General features: G+C 37.8%; 1 protein-coding gene across 1 annotated transcript; it reads right to left on the bottom strand.

Annotated features, from left to right (window-relative positions):
* Positions 1 to 1,245: 1,245 nt before the first annotated feature.
* On the bottom strand, positions 1,246 to 23,903 carry rchy1 (ring finger and CHY zinc finger domain containing 1). Its single transcript, XM_041225817.1, has 9 exons — positions 23,797 to 23,903; positions 22,715 to 22,834; positions 13,338 to 13,453; positions 10,659 to 10,737; positions 10,235 to 10,279; positions 9,373 to 9,431; positions 9,249 to 9,278; positions 5,780 to 5,900; positions 1,246 to 1,702 (listed from the first exon to the last, which is right to left on the bottom strand). The coding sequence occupies exons 1-9, from the start codon at positions 23,848 to 23,850 to the stop codon at positions 1,574 to 1,576; spliced, it is 753 nt and encodes a 250-aa protein (XP_041081751.1). The 5' UTR covers positions 23,851 to 23,903; the 3' UTR covers positions 1,246 to 1,573.
* Positions 23,904 to 24,481: the final 578 nt, after the last annotated feature.

Below are 24,481 nucleotides of genomic sequence, written 5' to 3' on the forward strand. Positions count from 1 at the left end.
TTAGAGGTCCTATCCCGCTCGGACACCAAGTGTGACAGGGTAGTGTAACGGCCCAGGTTGTTATTGACAGGAAGTGACTCAGAAGCAAAAAGCTGCAGGTTAAGCACTATTTAGCAAAGGCCAAAACAAAAAGGTTGTACAAAAACTCACGGACATAACACAGCACATCACAACAACATACCTTATCCTTCACCAACATTAAATCTCAACACCTGTGATTACCCCTTTTATACACCTGTGTTTGGAGCCACATTCCCACATGCTTTCTAGCAGGGAAGAATTTAACCCCCTATATTCCCCACACATACACTTTATAACGCATGACTTCTGCCCTGCCACACGCTCAACACAGAACTATGTCTCATGAAAAATAACAATATCCTCTTAATGTAGACTAGTTTATCATTAGAAATGATGCACATTTTTAGTACAGTGTACAGTACAGTACCTTATACTCACTATAAGGCTCTCAATTATAGTGCACCGCGGATATAACACTCCTATAGCAGGTCCCCCAATTCCCTACACTAGTGATTCATGCAATATTTCTACAGTAAATACAGTACCGCTGTTGTTCAAACTGTAAACTGTAACTTCTCAATCTAACTTCCGTTGCTGTCTCTCCCTTTTGATACAGTACTTGAACTAAAGAAAAGCTGCAATGGCACTTTATAACAGACATCTTATTCAGTATTAGTTTTATAACTAAATAAATATTAGGCCTATTACATGGTTATCTTTCCTAATGTATTTACATTTTTGCTGCAAGAGGAGCTGCAGCTTTCTGTTTTGCCTCATCCCCGCTCCGGCAGCTGAACATGGGGCGAGCCCATTTCCTCTTCCCCTCTCCCTAATCCGCTCTCGTTCTCGCACTTGGTTTGCTTGTCTGTCGCTTCGAACTGAACTTCTGACTGCCGTTTAGCCAGGCTATTTATTGTTTACAAATTGCTAATTAAAATGATCCATGAGTTGGAATGTTACCTTTTTTTGCTGGAACAAAATAGCATTGATTGCTTTATGCATGGTTAATTCATGGAAAATGTACATTTTTGCTTTACTATATATGCATTATAGAATGGGAGATATTTTATTTTCGGATTTTAGTCAGATGTGTGTCAAATATATATCATTAGAAATAGCTACATGTGGTAAGGTGTAAGTACAGGGATAGAAATAAGTTCCATTGCATAACAGTTAGATCAATTCCAGATTACTATACATACAATTAAAAACAGATTACATTAATAATGTCAAAAGCCTGTTTTAATGTTCTTATCAACTAAATAAAGCTACCTTCATTACATACCTGTTGCCAGGTATTTGCACACATGTATCAAGATGACAAAACATAAGTGGTAGTTGAGCCTTTTTCTGAATACAAGTGATGATCAGTATTTCTAGTATGGCAGATACACATTTTAACTTTTCCTTACTGCAGATATAACACATTATTAATATGGTTTTATTTTTTGGCAAGGCATTGCAATTCTGATTAGCTAACTATATTTTTATTTTTAAATGTGATTGCTGTTGGAAAAAGAAAAAAAAAAACATACAATTTAACATGTTTTCATCATTCTTGTGGCTCTTGATTAATCAATCCTCCATCCTGAGCTGTATTATAGGATCCACAACCACTACACTTCATTCCCAGCACATGGAACTGTACAGTGCAATGTGTCTGGCAGTCATTACACAGAATCTAAAGAAAAAAAAAAGGCAGACAAATTGTGAATGATTACTTAAAAATCTAGTTGCAGGATATACCTGCATCATGTTTACAAAAATAAAGTGACTGTACCTCATAATTATTTAGCTGTGCATTCTTTTATTATAAATTACTAGGAACAAATGTTTTCCTGTTGTTGCCTTAGGCTTAGATGAAAGACTTTAGACTATGTGAATTAAAGTCTAACAAGTCTACTGTGTACGATAATTTCGATGTGATTATGCCCAGCAGCTTGTTATAACATGCAACACAACAGGTAATATGTAATTTAAACTCCGAGACAAAAACATTTATTCTTCATTTCTAACTTACCTATAAAAGGGAAGCAAGTTATTATTATTATTTGTTTTTTTTGAGAAGGAATACAATAAAAATTCAATGTACATTTTTGTTTTGCATTATGCACCTATTGCATTCTTCCATTTCTAAACGTACACATTATATTCATCCACTGTACAAGTCTTAAAATCATTGCAATATAATAGGCTGTATCAGCTGCACTTGTTTAAAATCATCTTTCAGTTTGTGAAAGTTTGGTCAGGTTGCTATGACACAAACACAATTATACCAAAGTGTTATGTATTTTATCCATAACTGCAAAATAGCTTTTCCCAACTTTGATTACATGCTTCATTTTTGTAGGTTTACAGAGCCTCACATCTCTTTAGATATTGATGTTATAACTTGCAATTTAGGAAACACTACAGTGGTTTATATTAAAATGTGCTTATATATATACACACACACACACACACACACATATACACACATATACATACACACACATATTATAATTCTATAATAAAGGCTATACACATTAAGGGCTATTTTTTTTTAGGTATTTACAAAACATGCTATTCATTGTTTTCAACAAGTACTAGGATAATACAGCTTTGTCTCTTTACATGAAACAATGTTTTGAAACATGTTGAGAGATTAAAGGCTAGTTCATACGTCTGTTGCAGATAAATATGATATGTCAGGCACATAGAGCTATAAAAGCTGTGCAGGTTCACTGTTTGCTGGATGAAGGACGCATCGTGTCGCAGCCCTTTTGACTGCACAGCTGTCGTTCATACTGTAAACACAGACTGCATTTGCAAAATTGGAAAAAAAATTACATTTTAGGAGATGTGCTGAGTTTGTATTGTACCTCTTACACAAGAGGTTTAACAAAAATCAAGACGTTGTTGGTACATCCGTCCTCTCAACCAACAGAGAACCCGAAAAGGAGAATTGTATCCATTAAATTAGAGATGCAGGTATATAATGGTGAAAGATATTTTAGATACAGTAGTGTCCATGTATAGGAACACCTCCTATGAGAACACTTCGCCTATGAGAACATCCTTGTGGGGAAACAGTTTTTTCCCATTGTAAATGCTCCGTCTAAAGGAACAGGTACTTTGCTTGAAAGAACACCTTCCTTGCACCGATAGTGATTTGTTCACAACTGATACAGTGCTGTTTTGTAACCTGATAACGTATAATCAAACTAAAATTAAAATGGTTTACCTCAGTCTTTTTTAAAAAAGTGACCTGTTATCGCGAGAGTTGAGGCACAGCGATTGGTTTATTCAATCTTTCAAGAACCGTCATCTTATCATTGACTCATTTTGTAACGAGTTGTTGCTGATCAGTTACTCTCTTACCTGTCACAAAATAATATTTTTATAGTAAAATAAAAAAATTCAGTCTGGTTTTAGAAAAGCACATAACACTGACACTGCTATGGTTAAGATTGTAAATAATCTCCTGAATGCTGATGATGTTGCTCTTTCAGTATTGGTTCTTTTAGATCTTACTGCCGCCACGGATACTATTTACCACTGGATTATGCTGAAGCATCTTGAAAATCTGGTGAATGTAAGGCGGACGGCTCTTGATTGGTTCTGCTCATTATTTATCAGATTGTTATCAATATGTGTCCTATGCTGGTCATAATTCTACAAATATGCACCTTGTTAATGGAGTACAACAGGGTTCTGTCCTCGTTCCTCTTCTTTTTAACATGTACATGTTGCCACTGGGCAATATTATTCAAAAGTATGGGGTTCAATTCCATTCTTATGCAGATAATACATAAATTAATTCTAACACTGATAGTCATATCTGCTTGTTTTGCAGATACTCAAACCTGGATGTCAAATAATTGTATGAAACTGAATGCCAGCAAACTGAGCTATTGGTTACTGAATCTAATACCCAAGCTTTGCTCTTTCACTGGGTTGTCATGCTCTTTTGGTGATTGCCTTGTAGATGCCTCTGTTAGTCTGCAGCTTAGGTATTCAATTTGACTCAAAGCTTTTATTTGAAAAACACCTCTCTTCAGTGGTAATGACAGGGTTTTATTATTTAAAGAAAATTACCAGGGTGTGTCGTTTTCTGTCCCCTAGGGATGCTGAGGGTGTAGTTTTAGCTGTGTTGCTCCTTTTCTTTGGAACTCACTACCAACTTTCATTACAGACGCCACAACAGTAGCCAAATTTAAAAATACTCTTAAGGGTGCACTTATTCTCTGCTTTATTCGACTCTCCTGCAGTCTGCATTGTCTATTATAATATACTGTACTTTTATGATGATCAATTTTATCTTTAGATTTAACCATTTTATTGTATTTTATTTATTTTTTTATCTATAGATTTTTTAATGGATTACACCGTGTAACACATTTTTTATTTATTTTTTGTTCCTGGGTAGTAAGTGTTATTTCCTAATTGCTTATGCCTCAAAAGTACAGAAAATGGCTTTTATTCCCCACAAACTTTGCTTTTGTGACCAGGACAGTGATATTTCAAAATATCACTATTTCCAATGGGAAAATGGGCAAATGTGTGTCTTTTCGTTCACATAAAGTCAGAAAAAAACAACATATGAATCCAAATTAACATGTATTTATACTAAAGTAATACAAAAATGACTACAAAAGATTTAGAAGTGAGTAGTTTTTCAAGATTTACGATTATACTGTATTTACAGTATAATGGCCTGGACACTCACCAGACATGTCACCCATTGAGCATGTCTGTGATGCTCTGGATCGACGTGTACGACAGCGTGTTCCAGTTCCCACCAATATCCAGCAACTTCACACAGCCATTGAAGAGGAGTGGAATGTTGTCCCACAGGCCACAATCAATAGCCTGATCTACTCTATGCGAAGGAAATGTGTCACGCTGAATGAGGCAAACGGTGGTCACACCCGATACTTAGTGGTTATCTGATCCAAGCCCCTACCTTTTTTTTTTTTTTTTTTTTTTTAAAGTATCTGTGACCAACAGATTTATATCTGTACTCCCAGTCATGTGAAATCCATAAATTAGGGCCTAATGATTTATTTCAATTGACTGATTTCCTTATATGAACTGTAACTCAGTAATATCTTTTAAATTGTTGCATGTTGCATTTATATTTTTGTTCAGTGTAAATGTGGATGTTTACAAACTTCTTCTATTAAAAGTACCTCAAAGTCTTGCTCTATGGTGGTTACCAGCGCACGACCATGCAGCAAATGTTGAAATCTTTAATAATCATCTAACCCCATGCAATTTCAGGTCACAAGACACATAAGAAAAGCTGTATGTCTTTCCAAAAAAGACGCACGTCGCAAGAGTGTGGATGATGTAATTCCGACCTGACCCTCGACTCCAACCGCAAATGATTTTGGAGTCTGAAGTATGAACCAGCCTTAACTTTTGCTTCTCAGCTACTAAATACTGTAGTGTTACTCAGTTGTTGTGGTTGATTTATTTACTTTTTTATACATTAATAAAACAGAAAGAGTAGTGTATCAACATTTTGTTCCTCCAAGTAAATAAGGAAGATATTTTAAATTATGTTTAAATTGAGGAAAATTCATACTTGCTGAGAAAGAGAACAAAGAATAGCTGTAAACAAGCCACAACCCAAGGGGTTAGGGAGTTACTCAGCTATCCTAATTCGCTGAATGACTACAGTACTCTACAAATATGTATAGTGTATTCTTTATGTATTTGCTGAAACATAACGTTATACAATATAACAATTAAGACAAAAAAAAGGTATATTTACCTTTACAGTTGAATTTTGATATTCAGCTGGCATCGGAGTCAGGGATATTTCTTTGTCCAGTTCCTCCCAGTCAGATGCCATGTCCCAAGCTGAATGCATACACAGAGGACATCTATATGCTCTAAGAAAGTAGATAACAATTTAAATATAGAATTTGGCCATTCTAATAAAGTTCTCCTATGATTACAATTAACGATCCACTGAGTTAGTAATAACACAAGATAGGCTATACGTAATAAAAGGACGCGATGAGACATGAGGCAAAGCCAATTGCCTTCAAACACTCAAGAAGCCTGTATACTGCAGTGCAAACAGACTTAAGTGTGTTATTATGCTAATAAAATGTCTTTGCCAAGTTACACTTCGATGTAGACCACTACCGCTCCCTCATGTCTTCCTTCTCGACAGTCCTCACCCTCTGCTAAACAAACACTTTCTCCACCTTTTCCTCCCTCCTCCACCCCCTTCCCAATCTTTTACACATGACGCTTTTGCCGCCTCCAAAGTAGCAGACATTCAGACGCTAACCTAACCCTAACCCCTTCCCACCTGAACACATGCCCCCCCTGATTCCCAACTTTCACACCACTCTGACTCTCGCGCCTTACTCACTCCTGGACTCCAGGCTAACTACTTGTACACTGGATCCTCTTTCTTCTCATTTCTTCCAATTCATTGCCCCAGCTATTCTTCCTTTTATCACCTCCCTCATTTACACCTCTCTGTTCTTTGGTTCCTTTCCCTCTGTCTTCAAAACTGCTCCCATTACCCCCATTCTTAAGGAATATTTTCTCTTGACCATTCTTCCACCCAGAACTATTGCCTTGTTTCTCTCCTCATGTTCCTCTCAAACTCTCAGGCAAGCTGTTCATTGCCAGCTAGCATCCTTCCTCATAAGCACTCTCTGCTCGACTCACTTAAACTCAGGTTCCGTCTTGAAACTACCCACCTCTCAGTAACTCAATCTCTCCTCCCTGCTCATGCTGCCTCCATCTGCTCCATTCTAATTCTCCTTGACCTCTCCTCAGCTTTGACTCTGTTGATCATGCTATTCTCCTGTTCTCACTCTACACCCACTCACTAGGCACTCATTTCCTCTCTCTACCACTTTTACGCTGATGATGCCCATATCTTCCTCTCCTTTCCCTCCTTTGATTCCCACATCTCTCCCCGCATCTCAGAATGCCATTTCGACTTGGAAGCATTCACACCACCTCAAACTCAACCTCACTAAATCTGACCTTCTACTCCCTCTGACCTCTCCATCTTAGTCTCAACTATCTCTCTTTCATCACCTTCTGCTAAAAACCTAGGTGTTATTCTTGACCCCTCCCTCTCTCAACAAATGTATTCCTTGACACACATTTGCCGCTTCTGTCTTAGCAACATCTATCAGATCCATCCTTTTCTCACTACTTATTCCACTCAACTCCAGGTCTGAGCTCTTGTGCTCTCCAGATTGGACTACTGTAACTCTCTCCTTGCTGGTCTCCCTGCAGCTCATTCAAAATTCTGCTGCTCGTCTTGTATTCTCCCAATCTCACAACTCTCATGCTACCCTTCTGCTTCGCACCCTCCACTGACCTGCTTCGCACCCTCCACTGACTACCTATCTCTGCTTGCATTCAATTCAAGACACTTGTTCTTGCCTACCACTCTCTTCACTACACTGCCCCCTCCTATCGCCAATCCCTCGTCTCCCTACATCCTCTCAGTTGGCCCCTGGACCCTAAATAAAAAACAAAAACAAAAAAAGACAATATAAAACACACACATGTCAACATCCAGGTCTGTACACATGGGATGCCAACTCTGCAGTGAAGTCAACTCTTCAAATCAATCATTCATCCATCCATCCATCCATCAGTATTGTAACATGTATTTTACATCACAGAATCTCAAGTAGTACATGTGCATAGACCACCAATAAATTGTAGAACACTATTAAATATGGTAGCAAAAAATAATTCACTAAAAGGTCAAGTGTATGCAAAAAAAGAGAGTTGCTTATTTTATACAAAAGTAAAGCCCAAAAGTGCTCAACAACCAGTGTAGGAGTGAAAAATTGCAAACATCAGTGCTAAAGGGGGATAAACACTCACTTATTTAACCCTTTGAGTAGTACAAATATACCTGTATGTTTGCTGCTCTCTGGTACCTTGAATTACTGCGCCTACAAAACTCCTGACAAGAAGATATTGTAACACTAGGTTTCTGTAACACCTTTTATTGGTCTCTTGCGCCCTCTGCCAGATATTGACTGAATTACATACAATAAACCCAGTCACAAAAATGTCAACAGCGTTTGTAAACCGGCGGAAATCGCTCAGTGAGAAAGAAGTATTCGTAATAATACTGAATTCAGATTCTGATTTAAATTCAAATGCATACACTTCTTCTACTGAATTGCATGTCAGCGAGTGTGTCAGTGAAGACATAAACAAAGAAGATTTACCATTAACATCAAGTGATAGCAAAGAGGCGTTGCTCTATGCTTCAAGGAATATCATACGCTGAAACGTTAGATAATCTCATTTCCTCTGCCCCCACAACCTGTTTATCCGGATATTATTAATTCATCTCTCTCCCTCTCTCTCTCGTTAAGACGTGTTGTTGTGGTGTCGCACCCCATTGTTTATTGTTTATTGCCTACATGTTATTTTTTAGCAAAAACCTTTCCCTATGACTAAATAAAAAATACATACTTATTTGTTTTAATTATTTACGGTAAAAATAATTTGTCTACTTCATCAGTATTCATTACATACATCCAAACATATAGCTTTCAGCTTGTTTGTACACTGTACTCACAGAAAAAAACTCACTCCTGTAGGACCAGCAGTGCATTTTCAAACTCACTACTCAAAGGGTTAAACCATCCACTTAATTAGAATAACGTTAAACGCATGCAAAAGGAGCATGAATGTCAGTAATCAATTAATTAAAAGTTAATTGTACTATGACCAACATAATACATATATGTATTGTCCTTAACAAAACTGAACTAATATCAACAAATCAATGGGAATGAGTATAGTAGGATGCATGTCACAAAGTACTCATTACAGAAAACACGATAATTTTACATTATATTCAGTGATACGTAATCGTAATTGTCTTTCAGTTTTCCTTCTGTATAAAATAAACATATCTATATTTTTGCATAAAACTTGGCATTTTAACCCATTCTTTTTTGCTACCAGATTTAATAATGTTCAATGTGTGGATTTGCTTAAAAATCACTCATAGGACTATTTTTTGAGTAGCTACAAACATTGCTTCAGTTTATTGTAATAAATCAATCAATTAAAAACATTATTTTGTACCTAGACATTATCAGGCATTAAGGACTGTGAGTCACTAATATCTAGTACTGTACTCTGTGTTGGGACATTCTGCTCCATTTCTAAACATGTTTAGTTACTGTAGAAAGTAAATACAACAAGGCATTACTACAGAAACAACTTACCCCGTCTTACACATTTCTTTAAAACATGTTCTGCAAAAAAAGAAAAAAAATTATGTGACAAACCAGTATATTACAATACAATATTTTAAGTGCAATTTTGTAACTTTAAGAATGTTGGGCTTACTTGTGAAGAAGGTGACCACAGGGTAAAACCTGTGCACCTATCCGTGATGTGTGAATATCCTGGGGAAAAAGGCTCTAATTTACACATTCAAATAAATTATACAATGTAAAACATAGTTTATGATAGTTGTTATTACAACTATCATTGTAATTTCCCTTAATAGGTTAGACATTAATTTACCATTCAATATAACACATATAACACTTCAGAAGGTATTCTAAAATCAATGCAGAGGGCGAGGTCACAGCTTTCAAATATGGCTACTGTCATAACAGAAATTAGTTTAGTGCCCTAAAACTTACCTCCAGTAGACATTAGCCCACTTTCACAAAACCAACACACAAATTGGGATGTTCATTGACACAGAGCTGTAAGAGGAAGCATTGATGCCACCTGCTCACATTTCAAGAACTCCACAATTAAATAAATTGAAAAGCATAGACAAAACACTGTATTGTCCCAGTATAATTTTTTTTTGGTTTGTCTGGCCCCTTTTGTAATTGTAGTTTATTTAGGATAATTCTAAATCACATTACCAAAAAAAAAAAAAAAAAAAAAAAGCCTTCTCATTACAGTTATTTAACCCCAATATTGGCATTCAATAAAATTGAGGAAACCTAACTCAGGACTGACCTTGCTTCATTTGCACAAAAAATCCCACAGCAACAGTAGTACACAGTACATAACCGCAAGTTGTGAAAAGCACTGAATACGCATACTATTGTAAAGTAGTAGGAGCATCAGAAATATTTAGCAAAGAACATGTCCACTTGAACAAGAACAATCTTTCCTACATCCACGTTGCATCTACTTCTAAGTATGCTACTGTAAATACTGTAGCTTAATAATATAACTGACTTACCTCCATACAAACAGGGCAGTTTTGCCGGGACACATTTTCAACACACTGTGTAGCAAATTAAATATGAAAATTAAATACGGTTGTACATACCATGTCATTCAAACACATGCAATAAACTGAATAACTTTTTTTTAATCAGTAAATAATTGTGTGTGTACAAACATATTGCACAGAAGTAAACTGATTTTCTAACAATTGTAACATGTCCAAAGATCAGCATGTGCATATCCTACTACTGTTTAGCAATTACATCCTCCTTCCTTTCATACCAAGAATCAAAGAAATTACCAGATTGTTGGTTCTGGATAAAATACGTTCATTTCATATCAACAGATAACAATACAACCTGCATACTACAATATAGTTGGGGAAATTAATTTAAAATTAGGGCACCGACATTTGATAAATAAAACAAGTGAAATACCTTATGGTTTCCTTGTAGATCACTGGCTAAGCACAAATTACACTTCACACAGTGAAAGTACTTTTCTTTGGGGCCAATCCTATGTGTGAAAAAATATAAAGGATTACATTGTTGATATAAATTAGTTAACAGAAGACATGCAGCACTCATTATGTTATACTTCTGATCAAAATACCAACACTATCCAAACAGATGAGCTTCAGCTATTGAAAATAAACCTCACCGTCAACCTGTGTACACACTGCATTATCTTTCATAATGTAATCTTCAAACATCTGCCTGCATCTTAACAAACAAACAAAAATAAATAATAATAACTAACTAATATTTTTAAAGGACCATGATTAATATAGATTAAACATATTTGTGGACACTCAAAAGGTGTCTTAAGTTTGACTACAAACATGAATATCTAAGGGAAACATTTTATATTAATTATTTTACTGTGATGTACCATGAAGTGTACATTGTTTTGCTCTCATTTAAATAGAGATGTCCATTGAATATTTAGGTAGAGGTAACTGAGAAGGCAAATGCAGAGGTACAGTGGCTTGCAAAAGTATTGACCCCCCCCCCCCCCCCCCCCCCCCCCCCCCCCCCCTTGGCATTTTTCCTATTTTGTTGCCTTACAACCTGGAATTAAAATGGATTTTTTGGGGGTTTGTATCATTTGATTTACACAACATGCCTACCACTTTGAAGATGCAAAATATTTTTTATTGTGAAACAAACAAGAAATAAGACAAAAAAAAGCAGAAAACTTGAGCATGCATAACTATTCACCCCCGCCCCAAAGTCAATACTTTGTAGAGCCACCTTTTGCAGCAATTACAGCTGCAAGTCTCTTGGGGTATGCATCTATAAGCTTGGCACATCTAGCCACTGGGATTTTTGCCCATTCTTCAAGGCAAAACTGCTCCATCTCCTTCAAGTTGGATGGGTTCCGCTGGTATACAGCAATCTTTAAGTCATACCACAGATTCTCAATTGGATTGAGGTCTGGGCTTTGACTAGGCCATTCCAAGACATTTAAATGTTTTCCCTTAAACCACTCGAGTGTTGCTTTAGCAGTATGCTTCTGGAAGGTGAACCTCCGTCCCAGTCTCAAATCTCTGGGAGACTGAAACAGGTTTCCCTCAAGAATTTCCCTGTATTTAGCGCCATCCATCATTCCTTCAATTCTGACCAGTTTCCCAGTCCCTGCCGATGAAAAACTTCCCCACAGCATGATGCTGCCACCACCACGCTTCACTGTGGGGATGTTGTTCTCGGGGTGATGAGAGGTGTTGGGTTTGCGCCAGACATAGCGTTTTCCTTGATGGCCAAAAAGCTCAATTTTAGTCTCATCTGACCAGAGTACCTTCTTCCATGTTTGGGGAGTCTCCCACATGCCTTTTGGCAAACACCAAACGTGTTTGCTTATTTTTTTCTTTAAGCAATGGCTTTTTTCTGGCCACTCTTCCATAAAGCCCAGCTCTGTGGAGTGTACGGCTTAAAGTGGTCCTATGGACAGATACTCCAATCTCCGCTGTGGAGCTTTGCAGCTCCTTCAGGGTTATCTTTGGTCTCTTTGTTGCCTCTCTGATTAATGCCCTCCTTGCCTGGTCTGTGAGTTTTGGTGGGCGGCCCTCTCTTGCCAGGTTTGTTGTGGTGCCATATTCTTTCCATTTTTTAATAATGGCTTTAATGGTGCTCCGTGGGATGTTCAAAGTTTCGGATATTTTTTTATAACCCAACCCTGATCTGTACTTCTCCACAACTTTGTCCCTGACCTGTTTGGAGAGCTCCTTGGTCTTCATGGTGCCGCTTGCTTGGTGGTGCCCCTTGCTGAGTGGTGTTGCAGACTCTGGGGCCTTTCAGAACAGGTGTATATATACTGAGATCATGTGACAGATCATGTGACACTTAGATTGCACACAGGTGGACTTTATTTAACTAATTATGTGACTTCTGAAGGTAATTGGTTGCACCAGATCTTATTTAGAGGCTTAATAGCAAAGGGGGTGAATATATATGCACGCACCACTTTTCCGTTATTTATTTTTTAGAATTTTTTTAAACAAGTTATTTTTTTCATTTCATTTCACCAATTTGGACTATTTTGTGTATGTCCATTACATGAAATACAAATAAAAATCCATTTTAATTCCAGGTTGTAAGGCAACAAAATAGGAAAAATACCAAGGGGCGTCAATACTTTCGCAAGCCACTATAAGGTAACTACTAGACATAACGGACTTAAATAGTGTTAAAATATCCCAGGTTTTGACTGCTATTTTGCACTTCTATATTTTGTGTAGATTCTAGAAGCAATTTTCAAACACATATTACCACTTGGGGGAAGCAAATCTTAGACAGGATTTATTAATTAATTTAATTAATAAAATGTATTTATTTATTTATCAAATCTTAACTTCTAAAATACAACACAAATATCACTACCACCAAGAATTATTATGGGTATCTACACCAAGCCAATATGGCTACAAGGAAGTAATGATCATGAATGATCAAATCAGCCTGAAGTTAACAGATCATCATCCAGTTTGTTCGTAATGTTTCTAAAGAATCTGTAATCCTGGTCTTCAGCTTCATGTTAAAATAGAATATACCAACATACTTGAACAAACACACTAATTTATAAAGTTATATTTTAAAGTTTTAAAGCTTCATACTTACCTACAAATTCCACACTGTTCACAGTGATATTGCTTTTTGTCTTTGTCAAAAAGGTGGCATATATCACAATAATATTCACCAAACTTTATTTTGCAGCCTTCACAAGTCTGTTGTGCGACGGACCCTTTTAACCCCCCCCCCCCCAAACATTTATTTACATAAAAAAAACTAAATTAACATTAAACAGCACACTACTCAGCATTTCCATATAGACAATGTGTTCAAGATTTTAAAAGCTTTCAAGACACCACAAGGAATATTCATTTAATCTAGTACCCTGCTGGCTAAAATACTGGCTGAACAAGATCACTTGACCGTTCAGTAAGAATAGTTTAATGGCTAATCAACTCTCAAGACTGAAGTGCTTCTGGTTCAAAAGCTAAATAAATGATGGTAGGTTGGAACCGGAAGTCGGCCATCTTGGGGAAAGGGCGTAACTGTAAGACTGCTGAACAATTGCTGTGACCAGCTGTGTTGCGTGAGCCGACTGGATAGAGCGTGGTGCTGCACTAGATTACAGGGAGGAGTCTGGCAGTACAAAGGGGACGCATCTACACAAGTACAGCTGGAGCACTGTGCTGTGTTATTGTTTTTGTGGAATGCAGATGACTAGCGACCTGGGAGCTGCAGCTACGGAGCCAGCACAACACCAGAGAGCACCACTACCCTGCACATCACTTTCACCCAGAGCACCACTACCCTGAGCACCACTTTCACCCGGAGCACAACTTTCACCCAGAGCCCCACTACCCTGCGCACCACTTTCACCCGGAGCCCCACTACCCTGCGCACCACTTTCACCTGGAGCCCCACTACCCTGGGCACCACTTTCACCTGGAGCACAACTCATGTTGATTTGTACTGTTGGGGGTCAAAGCAAAATCAAAAAAAAAAAAAAATAGCTGTTTAAATCTATAGAAGATCAGAGTAACAACCAATCAGGAGAAAAAATACCTAATTTAAAAAAAAGTTAATCACTGTCCACAACAGCTTAGTAACACGAGTGTTGTCCGTGGCTTATTTTTGAATTGTGTTAAGGAACATGATAGTGTCCACATTTTGTTTTAATTTAAGCAACGACTGGCACTTGCTTACTGAATACCTGCTCACTAGGGACTGGTGTTGCCAGGATGCCTAATACTTCTGACCAAAGACACAACTTCTGGAACGACCTGGGTTGTTTTTCTTCATGTTTACTCCGGGGTAGCTCAGATAAATAAATGCAGATTTTGACTTAAGTTTTATAGTGCCATCTCAATAAATGGTCACGCAGATTAGTTGTGTCAGCAGAGTATCCCAAACATTACTTTCTTTACTTTATTTTCTTGCCCTCTTACTTTAGAAAATAATTGCCAAACATCAGAAGGCATTGTTCTGTTACTCCTGCACAGCAACACCTGTAGTCTGGCAGGGCACCTGCGGGCTTGCCTGTTACTCGAGTAAGGTTCTGGTAACCCACCCAAACATAAATATTTTTTGCTGAAGACGGGCTAAAGTTTTTGCTATCAATCTGAAAAACTGAACACTGTGTGTGGACATGTTTTTGCTCATGTGATTTTCCTGAAGCCGTGTAGCAAACAAGATCTTCATATAAAATGTTAGGGTCTGAATAGCACGGCTGCAATGCATTGCCAAGTAGTTGTTTTGCACTGTTGTTTGAAAAATGCAACCACGTACCAGAGAAAGAATTAGACTAGGGGGTCAAACGTCATTTTGCACACTCCATCTTCATTGTTATTTATCCTGAATAGTAGCCTATTTTATTTCTCAACAATACATCATTTAATGTTCCTGATGCATTTTTTCCTTGTACTGCGTCTGAAAAACACTGCAATCCAAACGCCTAGGGGAGCAGGGTCTTTGAAAACAGGAACAATTTATTAAATACCAACAACAAAGTTAGTTCTGCCTGCAAGGGACGTGTTTTGCAGAATGCTTTAATTCAGCTCGGCAGGTAGCGTTCTGCAGTGCTGGGAAATCACGGGGGGCATCACTTTGACCTGGTTAATCCAACATTTTTCTTTTGTCAAAATTGAAATATGACCGATTTGAGATCTAATGTTACTTACAAATGCATCATTGCAAAACATGTGATGGCTGTCTTGTGCGAAGGTCCTGTCTCGTGTATATGGACTCCAGAATGAGCTTAAACATTTTTCTAGGAAGAAATGAGAAAATCCTGACAGCCACAGACAAAGTGGAAGGATTCAGATCAAAACCAGCCCTCTGACAGGAAAAAGGAGCGAGTGGCTCAAATGAAATGTTCCCGTTAGCATCTGCGGACCCTGCCAGGGTCAATCTAATCTCTGCACATTTTAAAATACTGCAAGATAAATTTGAATGGAGTAAAATTGCAAGCAGCTCAGCTGGCTTATTATCAGGGCGAAGGACCACCCCGAGGCGGATACCGACGCGGACGGGGCGGGCGTGGTGGGAGAGGTCGGGCAGAGGGAAGCGGAGGCAGTGACAACAGAAACTTTCAGAACCAGAATAAAGACACTAGTTGCTGTAATTGTGGTTAGGAAGGACATTTTGCTAGAGATTGTCAGAGACAGCAGCAACAACAGCAAACCAATGGGAGTAACTGGCAGAGCGCTCCCCCACTGCAAGTATCATTATACAGAACAGAAACCAGAATGAAGCGAGGCAGGGACAGCTGACACCAACACAGCGAACAAGCAGTACGTGCTTACTTTTTCTAAACCACAAGAAGCCCCCACCGTTGATCTCTTCGTGAATGGCGAGTCATTTGAATTCTTAATTGATACTGGTGCTGCAATGGCTGTCATAAATGCTAGAACTATGCATAACCCAATGATATCAAATGAATCAGTAAAAACAGTGGGAGCCTCAGGGGTAGTATTGAGGGAGAAAGTTATGATGCCTTTACTGGTACAACATGAAGGGAAGACGTTTATGCATCTGTTTATTTTCTCTGAGTGCTGCCCTTGTAACCTACCGGGGTGAGATCTACTACGTAAATTCAATTGTGAAATTAAATGTGAGCAAAGGAGTTACCGTTTCGTGTCCCTTGATGATGGCCCAAATGATTGAGACCCGTAGTTGGTTCTATTCATGGGACATACAAAACGGAAGTGAAAAAACTGAGGAATTATTTAAATTGGCTCGACAACATTGCGGTTATGAAACTGGGTTTATATCACCTTATGCCTTACATGGCCTAGCTGCACCCAGTATCCTCTCAGCAAGGAAGCAGAGGAAGGCATTGTTCCTGTGCATGCGTCTTTGGTCTCTAGAGGAGCCATTGTGCCCTGCCCAGACTAGCCTTGCAACACCCCGATTCTCCCGGTCCGCAAAGCCTCGGGACAATGGCGCTTTGTTCAAGACCTCAGGTTAGTAAATGACGCGATAAATGCAAGGACCCCTATTGTGCCAAACGCAGTTACTGTTTTGTCAGCTGTTCCCCCTAAGTGCAAAGTGGTTTACTGTTATTGATTTAGCAAATGCATTCTTCAGCATCCCTGTTGCAAGGGACTCACAGTTTTGGTTTGCTTTCACCTTTATGGGGAAAGGATGGACCTGGAGTTATGCCTCAAGGGTTCATTGAGTCACCAGCCGTCTTTTCTACCGCTTTGGCGCAGAATCGAAGGTTTTGTTCCCCCTGGTGGAAGCAAACTCATACAGTATGTGGATGATTTGCTTTTATGTTCTGAAACTCAGCACGCGTGCAAAACTGATACAAGAGCTCTTTTAGAGTACCTAGCTCGTAATGGCCATAAGGTATCCAAAAAAAAGAAAAAAAAAAAAAAGCTGCAGCTCGTGTCACCATCTGTAAAATACTTGGGACACGATATTACACCGGAAGGCAGGAAATTGGGCCTGGAGCGTGTCACTGCAATTCTGACACTGCCCCAGCCTGCCACAAAAAAACACATGATGATGTTGCTAGATATGGCTGGCTACTGTAGAGCTTCCAGATTACGCTGAAGTAACACAGCCCCTAGCTGACTTGATACATAGCCATAAGATGAGTATGAAAGACACAATTGACTGGACCCTGACGGACTGACTGCCCTAAAAATAAAAAATGGTCTCGCTCAGCATTTAATGAATGAACAGACAGTAAATAACACAGGACAGGGCACTGGTAGCCAAAATAAACAGACAAACAAAATGGACCAAACAGACAAAACACAGTGAGCTTCTTTTAACGAGTATTACTATTACTATTCTTCTCTTTACCTCCGTCTCCAATCCCGTTCTCCACTCACGGGAACACACAACCCAGAGTGGGTGAAAACATGCTGCTTTTATACAGCTGTACCAAGACTCGATTGCTAATCAATCATTCAGTTGGAGTCTCAGTACAACTGCATGTGAATTAATAAAGTGTAATTCCCTGTGCTCACATATTATTACTTTTTACTTGCACGTGAAGTGCTGAGCAATCCTCGTGCCTAAATACAAATATACATTTTAAACACTCGTGTTACACAGACCCGTTTATATCCCGTGTACCAATGACTATACACCAACATTTAACACACCACACGCAACATATAACAGATAATATACATAGGGGCAGGCACTTTGTCACACACCCCTAACAGACTGAAAGCCACCAGGGAAATAGAAGGTCAGAAAAGCTGGGTTCAGGTAGGCAGAAGCAGGGAAAAAAAGAAACTTCGTCAAACACAACCACCAGAAATCAAAACAACCAACAAATTTGAGCCACTTCAAAATTTTGATGAGCAAAACCAACAAAAAGAGAACGAAAGGAACAATATCCAGGACCCTATTAACAGTGGTGACCAGACAGCAAAAAGAAGGGAGGTCATGATTGTTGGGGACTCCATATTGAGAAACAGAGCAAGTTCAATTCGCAGTTTGGACCCCCTTACTACAACAGTGTGCTGCCTTCCGGGAGCCTCTGTCAAGCACATCACTGAGAACGTGGACAGGCTCCTAGAACGAACAGGAGACGACCCGGTAGTAGTCGTCCACATCCGTACAAACAACATTGGAAGAGACAGACCAAAATCCCTGCAAAAACAAATTCAGAGAGCTAGGAAGAAAATTGAGAGTGATGGGGACAAATATATATATATATAATTAATTTGTGGGTATACACTGTATAGGAAAGACAGGCAGGACAGAAGAGGAGGAGGGGTAGCGCTACACATAACAGTCTTGAAGCCCAGGTGTTAAACCTGGACAAAGAAAATAAAGTTGAATCAATATGGGTCAGAATAACGGACAAAAGTTCAAAGGGCATAATAATAGGAGCATGCTATAGACCGCCAGATTCAGACGGTGAGCAAAATAATCTGTTATACAATGACATTAGACATGGGTGTAGCAAAGGAGAAGCCATACTAATGGGGGATTTCAACTTCCCCCATATAAAATGGGAAAACCCGGTGGGTAGCACGACGGACGAAATTGAAATGGTGGAAATGACAAATGACTGCTTCCTAACACAACTTGTCAAGGCACCGACTAGAGGGGAGGCATGCCTTGATTTAGTCTTTTCAAATAACAAAGACATAATAACTAAAACAGAGGTCAGAGGTCACTAGCAAACTCAGACCACAACATGGTCTCATTTGGAGTGCTTTTTAAAACCCCAAAAGTAATGACTAAAGCTAAGGTTTACAATTTTAGAAAAGCAAACTATGAAGGTATGAAACAGAGACTAACAGAAGTAGACCGGAGTAAAATAGAGAAAACATCCACAGAAAAAGGATGGCTGTTCTTCAAAAATGTAGAACTAGAGGCGCAAAACAATTACATTCCTAAAGTAGACAAATCTAAATGTAAAACTAAATTGCCAAAATGGTTTAATTAAAAAAAGAATATTTAATAATTTTTTAGAATTCAAAATTCTAAAAGGTATTGACAAAGTCAACCCAAGGGACTTTTTCGACCTGAAAAAAGAAACAAGGACCAGCGGTCACAAATGGAGATTAGACAAAGGGGCATTCAGAACAGAAAATAGGAGGCATTTTTTTACACAGAGAATCGTGAGGGTCTGGAATCAACTCCCCAGTAATGTTGTTGAAGCTGACACCCTGGGATCCTTCAAGAAGCTGCTTGATGACATTCTGGGATCAATAAGCTACTAACAACCAAACGAGCAAGATGAGCCGAATGGCTTCCTTTCGTTTGTAAACTTTCTTATGTTCTTATAAGACAGACTGATTTGGCATTAAGAGAGAATTTGAAAAAACAAACGTGGGCTGTGACGGATATTCAAATAAATTGTAACACTGAATAGATGGGCTTTGCCTCAGAAAACTGGTGGGAGTCAGAAATCATGTGTGATGAGTAAGTGCATTAATTTGTTACGTATATGTAATGGGAATTGATTTTATTCTTAATACAAGGGCGGTAAAACGTGACTGACATGTATCTGGGTAACAGCTATCCAAGAGCTGACTGTAAAATATAGGACTGACAATGGAATGTGCAACAAGCAATGTGATTGATCAAGCAAGGTTCCAGCTGTCCGTATGCTGGATGGATACAAACAGTTGTCGCCTTGTTACATATTCTAAATCACTGCGTTGCCTGACAGACTTTAAAGTATCGAACTGTAGCTGTCTTGCATTACAGTTACAGATGTACAGCTGTAACTATGAAACTGAGTGACCAATTACCTGCAAAAATCCCAAAGTAGTTGGATGAAGAACAATGAAATGAACAGGAAGATGAAAAAAATACCCCCCACCCCCCAAAAAAAATGAATAAATAATGAATCACTGCCTTTCTACTCACCTGACGTAATAATGTATTTTTAGCGGTTTGTAAACGCTACAGAAAAATACAAAAAAACATTTATGCACATTATCCACTCCTCTCCAAAAAGACCTTGAAAATTTACTGAAATCTGAGACATTGTTGTATTTATTTTTATTCCTTCCATCTGTTCTGCTCAAACAGTGTGTCTGCACTGTCAGTGACTGGGGAAAAAAATAACTCAGTGCCATCTCAACTCTATCCCCTAATGTATCTTTTCAAAGGCAATTCCCACAATATCAAAAATACAGATGTACTTTCTTTTGCATGTTCCAATTAATTTCTGTCATAGAATTGCCGTTCAACATTTTTTCAATTCAGTAATTTTATGTTGTTGTTTTGGAGTTGAGGTGGAGGCATTCCTTTGAAAAGAGGTGGGACTGACAGTGATGTAAACCAATCAAATGACAGATGGAGACTATTGCCTAGTGGCGTGAGGATGTTAGGGCAATAGTTCAATCTATTTTTCCTCCTTTGATGAGGTTTTAACCAATCACAGGCCAGAATTTATATGTGTGTGTGTGTATATATATATATATATATATATATATATATATATATATATATATATATATTATATATATATATCTATATAGGGCTGTGTTCTGAAGGTATATAACTAGGGATTCGAAGAAGTTTTAAACACCTAAGGTTCTCAGATTCGCTAACTAGGGATTCGAAGAAGTTTTAAACCTCCTAAGGTTCGTCAGATCGGTTCAGGCACTTTATTATTATTTTTTATTTTTTTCATGTTAACAGAACATATTTGACAATATGTGAATACTATAAATCACACATTAAATGTCACTCATATGCAAAAAAATGATCTTTTGATTTGTATAATGTATATTAAGTAAACAAAAGTTGTTATTAAAATCCACTACCAGATCTCTATGTAGCAACTGTACATGGTGCTGCTGCAGTGTGTGGAGCAGGGTCTAAAGTATCCAAATCACAGGGCTCATACCTCTACTGACTGTATTGATTCAGAAAAATATGTACTGAATACCTAGTGTACAAGACGTAAGAGTGTAAGAGAAGTGTTATGGTGGAATATGTTTGAAACAAAATATACACTAACACTAATAATTTTTACTTTGAAAACTGAGCACAGTCCGCCAGCGTGTGTTATCCAGAGGCAAACCTTAATTTCTTCATTCGCCGTCTCGACAGCAAAGCGTTGTAGCATGAGGCATAAGCTGTACTGAATTTGGGATTTTTTTGTTAAATGCTCAGGCGAGGAAAAAAAATTTTTTACTAATGCAAACTGTGCAATGACTCGTATCATGGAGGCATAACCAATCTCTGGGGTCACTTGACAAGTGTAAGTTCATATTATTACTAGTATTATTCATATTTACTAGTATACTACTAATAGTTGTAGTAAAATGTAACTGATAACCTGCTTGGAACGGTGACTGTTAAATAAAGCTTTGTCTGCTGCAGTTGGTGCTGGTGCAATACAAGCTTACTGTATAGATCGCAGGCAGGCTCAATTCCATGTAAATAAAGTGTGTATTTCTATTAATTTTTTTTTTTTTTAAACATGATTACTGTTCTATACAACATATTTTTAAACCACATGTGAATGTTTTATTCAATTTATACTGATTTCCTGTAAAATAGGATTTTCAATTACATATAAACAAGTAGCTATGGTGATGTCACCAATAAATTATGCAAATGAGTACAGTCGAAGGTTCAAACCTTCCTTCACTAATGTGTTCCAAACTTCAAAGGCCAAAATGTACCCTTTGTTGCAGCCAGGGCCAGATAAAGTTGTATATAGGCCAGTAAAAACACTACTTCAGTGGCCCTAGTCTTACCATACACCTTGTTGTTAGTTATAATAGGAAAGAGCAGATATGACAAAGATAAGGGTGTCGTTCAAAGTTTGTCAGAGGCAGTGGTAGCTCTGTTGACACATGACACATGCAATTAGGTAAGTCTTTTAGCATATAGTTTATCTCCTGGTTTACCCAGTCACACCAGATCTGAACATTACTGAACTTCCACAGCTAAGACCAAACTGGAAAACTGACTTTGCTATAGATTTCTTCCCCCAGGACCCCTGAATGACTTGCAGGCTGCAATCACTGAAAAAGCAATACTAATCCTTCAGAGCACTTAAAACACATTGCAGACTAACTGCTAAGGCTATACACCCTATTGACAGTGTTACAGTAGAACTTATGAATGACTTTTACAGTTCTGTCCAACTCCTGTCTCTCATTCATCCTTTATGGTGTTCTACTAAGTCTGACTAAAACTGTACTCTAGAATCTGGAATTTATACTTAATTCAGTTACTGTAAAACCTAAAACATTTGAGAATACTTCAGTTGCTGTCTGCTTCTTTATAACTGTTAGCTGTCATGGTTAATGTCTTTTCTAATCAGTTACATCCAGTAAGCAAGCGTGGAACTCTGGATCTTTACCTTTCTTTAACATTCCACCATAACAAATTTAGCAATACACACACACACACACACACACACACACACACACACACACACAAAAAAAAACTTCCATTGTCTGACTGTATAACTACAAATGCTGTACTGTACACAACCCCATCCATGTATCATTAATTACTTATCATAAAGTGAAGTAATTTACCTTCTGGGCCTTGTTGCATATGGAGCATTCTACTTCCTTCACCTTAAAACGATCCATCTGATGATTTTCTTTAGCATCGTGACAAAGACGACAGACATACAATTTACTGCAGCAAGGAGCCTGATTAAAAAAGACGGCATATTTTGTTTAAAAACAACAACACATAGGTTTCTGACAAGTGTTAATTATAATCGAAAGGAATCACAATAATAAATTGCCAAATGTTTATTTCACCTTTTAATGTTGTGAGTGAATGTTATTCCCTATTACATTTTGCTAATTATATAGTTCCAATTCTGACTATAAAGTTTTCTACCCATTATGTAGTTGAAAGAAATCACTGTTATCTATAATTCCCAGTTTGCCTCATACGAGTTTGTTGTTTTTTAGATACTGTGCCGCAGTTAGGATCACAGAGCAGCTGTTTTAAATGGTAATACTGTATGAGGCTTGGTGATTCAAAGGAATCTAATCTAAAATGAGTGCTTGTGTCATCCAATAAATTAATCACAGAAAAGTTGACAGGTTGTGGTTGTCGCAGTAGTTAACAATCTGACAGCTGAAGACGTGTGGTTTTTAAATCTTTTCTTGGCAGACCTGTAACAGTATTATCAATATTATTGTGATCTCCGTTCCACGTTACAACACAAACCTGTCTGTTTACACACAGTACGAGAATTTAAAGATGACAATTGTTATAATTAAAAAAAATACTAATATCCACATATACTGTAAAGTCTAACCTATCAGTATTTTTTTTTTTCTTAACACATTTAAAATTCGCTTTACAATTCAGTCGCACATAACGTCAAAACAATGGACTGTCATTGTAGTACAGGAACTATGGATGTATCAGCGTTACTTTCTGAGTGTCTTTTAACCGAATAAAAAGCGAATATCGGTATAAACTTTAAATTCCACTAAATTGTAGATCTGTGTTTAGTTTCAAAACGTTCTAGCTGAGCTCGCATACAACTCTGCTTTTCAATGTCATTACATTAGACAGCTTGTTTTGCTTTTTCGTTAATGTATTTTCCACATGCATGTTGTGTGATTCAAAAAAAAAAACAACATACTCTTACTTTTAGTAAACAGCTGCGTATATAATGCTCACATCCCAACGCAGAAGCAGCCATTTTCTCTTCTTGTGTCCCGGAAGTGCACTTGTTCTACTTCCTACAGTAGTGTATGCATATTTCAAGTTACTTGTAATTTTACAGTTAACTTGAAATCTCCAAATGTTTAAGAGCTGAACATAATTAAAAAGTCCTAATTAAGGAAACTGTTAGTTCAATACGGTTTAGTTAATTAATTGAGAGCTCTGTTAAAACGTTAACCATAAGACACTGGACAGTGTTTGAGATACCCAGCTCTGGAGATGCTGCTTGATGCTGTCATCTAGTGGAGCTTACAAATCACATTGGAAAACAGTGTGAAAAAGGTATCTCTTTTAAAACCTGGTAGAGTATATTAATGGAACAGTATTTAAAAAATACCAAATTCTGTCAGCTTTGTTTATGTGTATGCGAGGATTATCAGTAAATGTATTCCAGTTAGACCATATTGTCCTGTATGTCAATATAAAAACAGATAAATGCTGTCATCTATTAACTTTAATGATGTCTTGTACTGATATTCCCTGATTTGTATTTTATTCAGTTGTCCATGGAGATATATATATATATATAGTACCAGTCAAAAGTTTGAGTACACCTGCTTGAAATCAGGTTTTTCATGATTATCTATGCTTTTAACTGTATAAACACT

This window comes from Polyodon spathula, chromosome 2, assembly GCF_017654505.1.
Source record: "Polyodon spathula isolate WHYD16114869_AA chromosome 2, ASM1765450v1, whole genome shotgun sequence".
In the NCBI taxonomy this organism is placed as follows: domain Eukaryota; kingdom Metazoa; phylum Chordata; class Actinopteri; order Acipenseriformes; family Polyodontidae; genus Polyodon; species Polyodon spathula.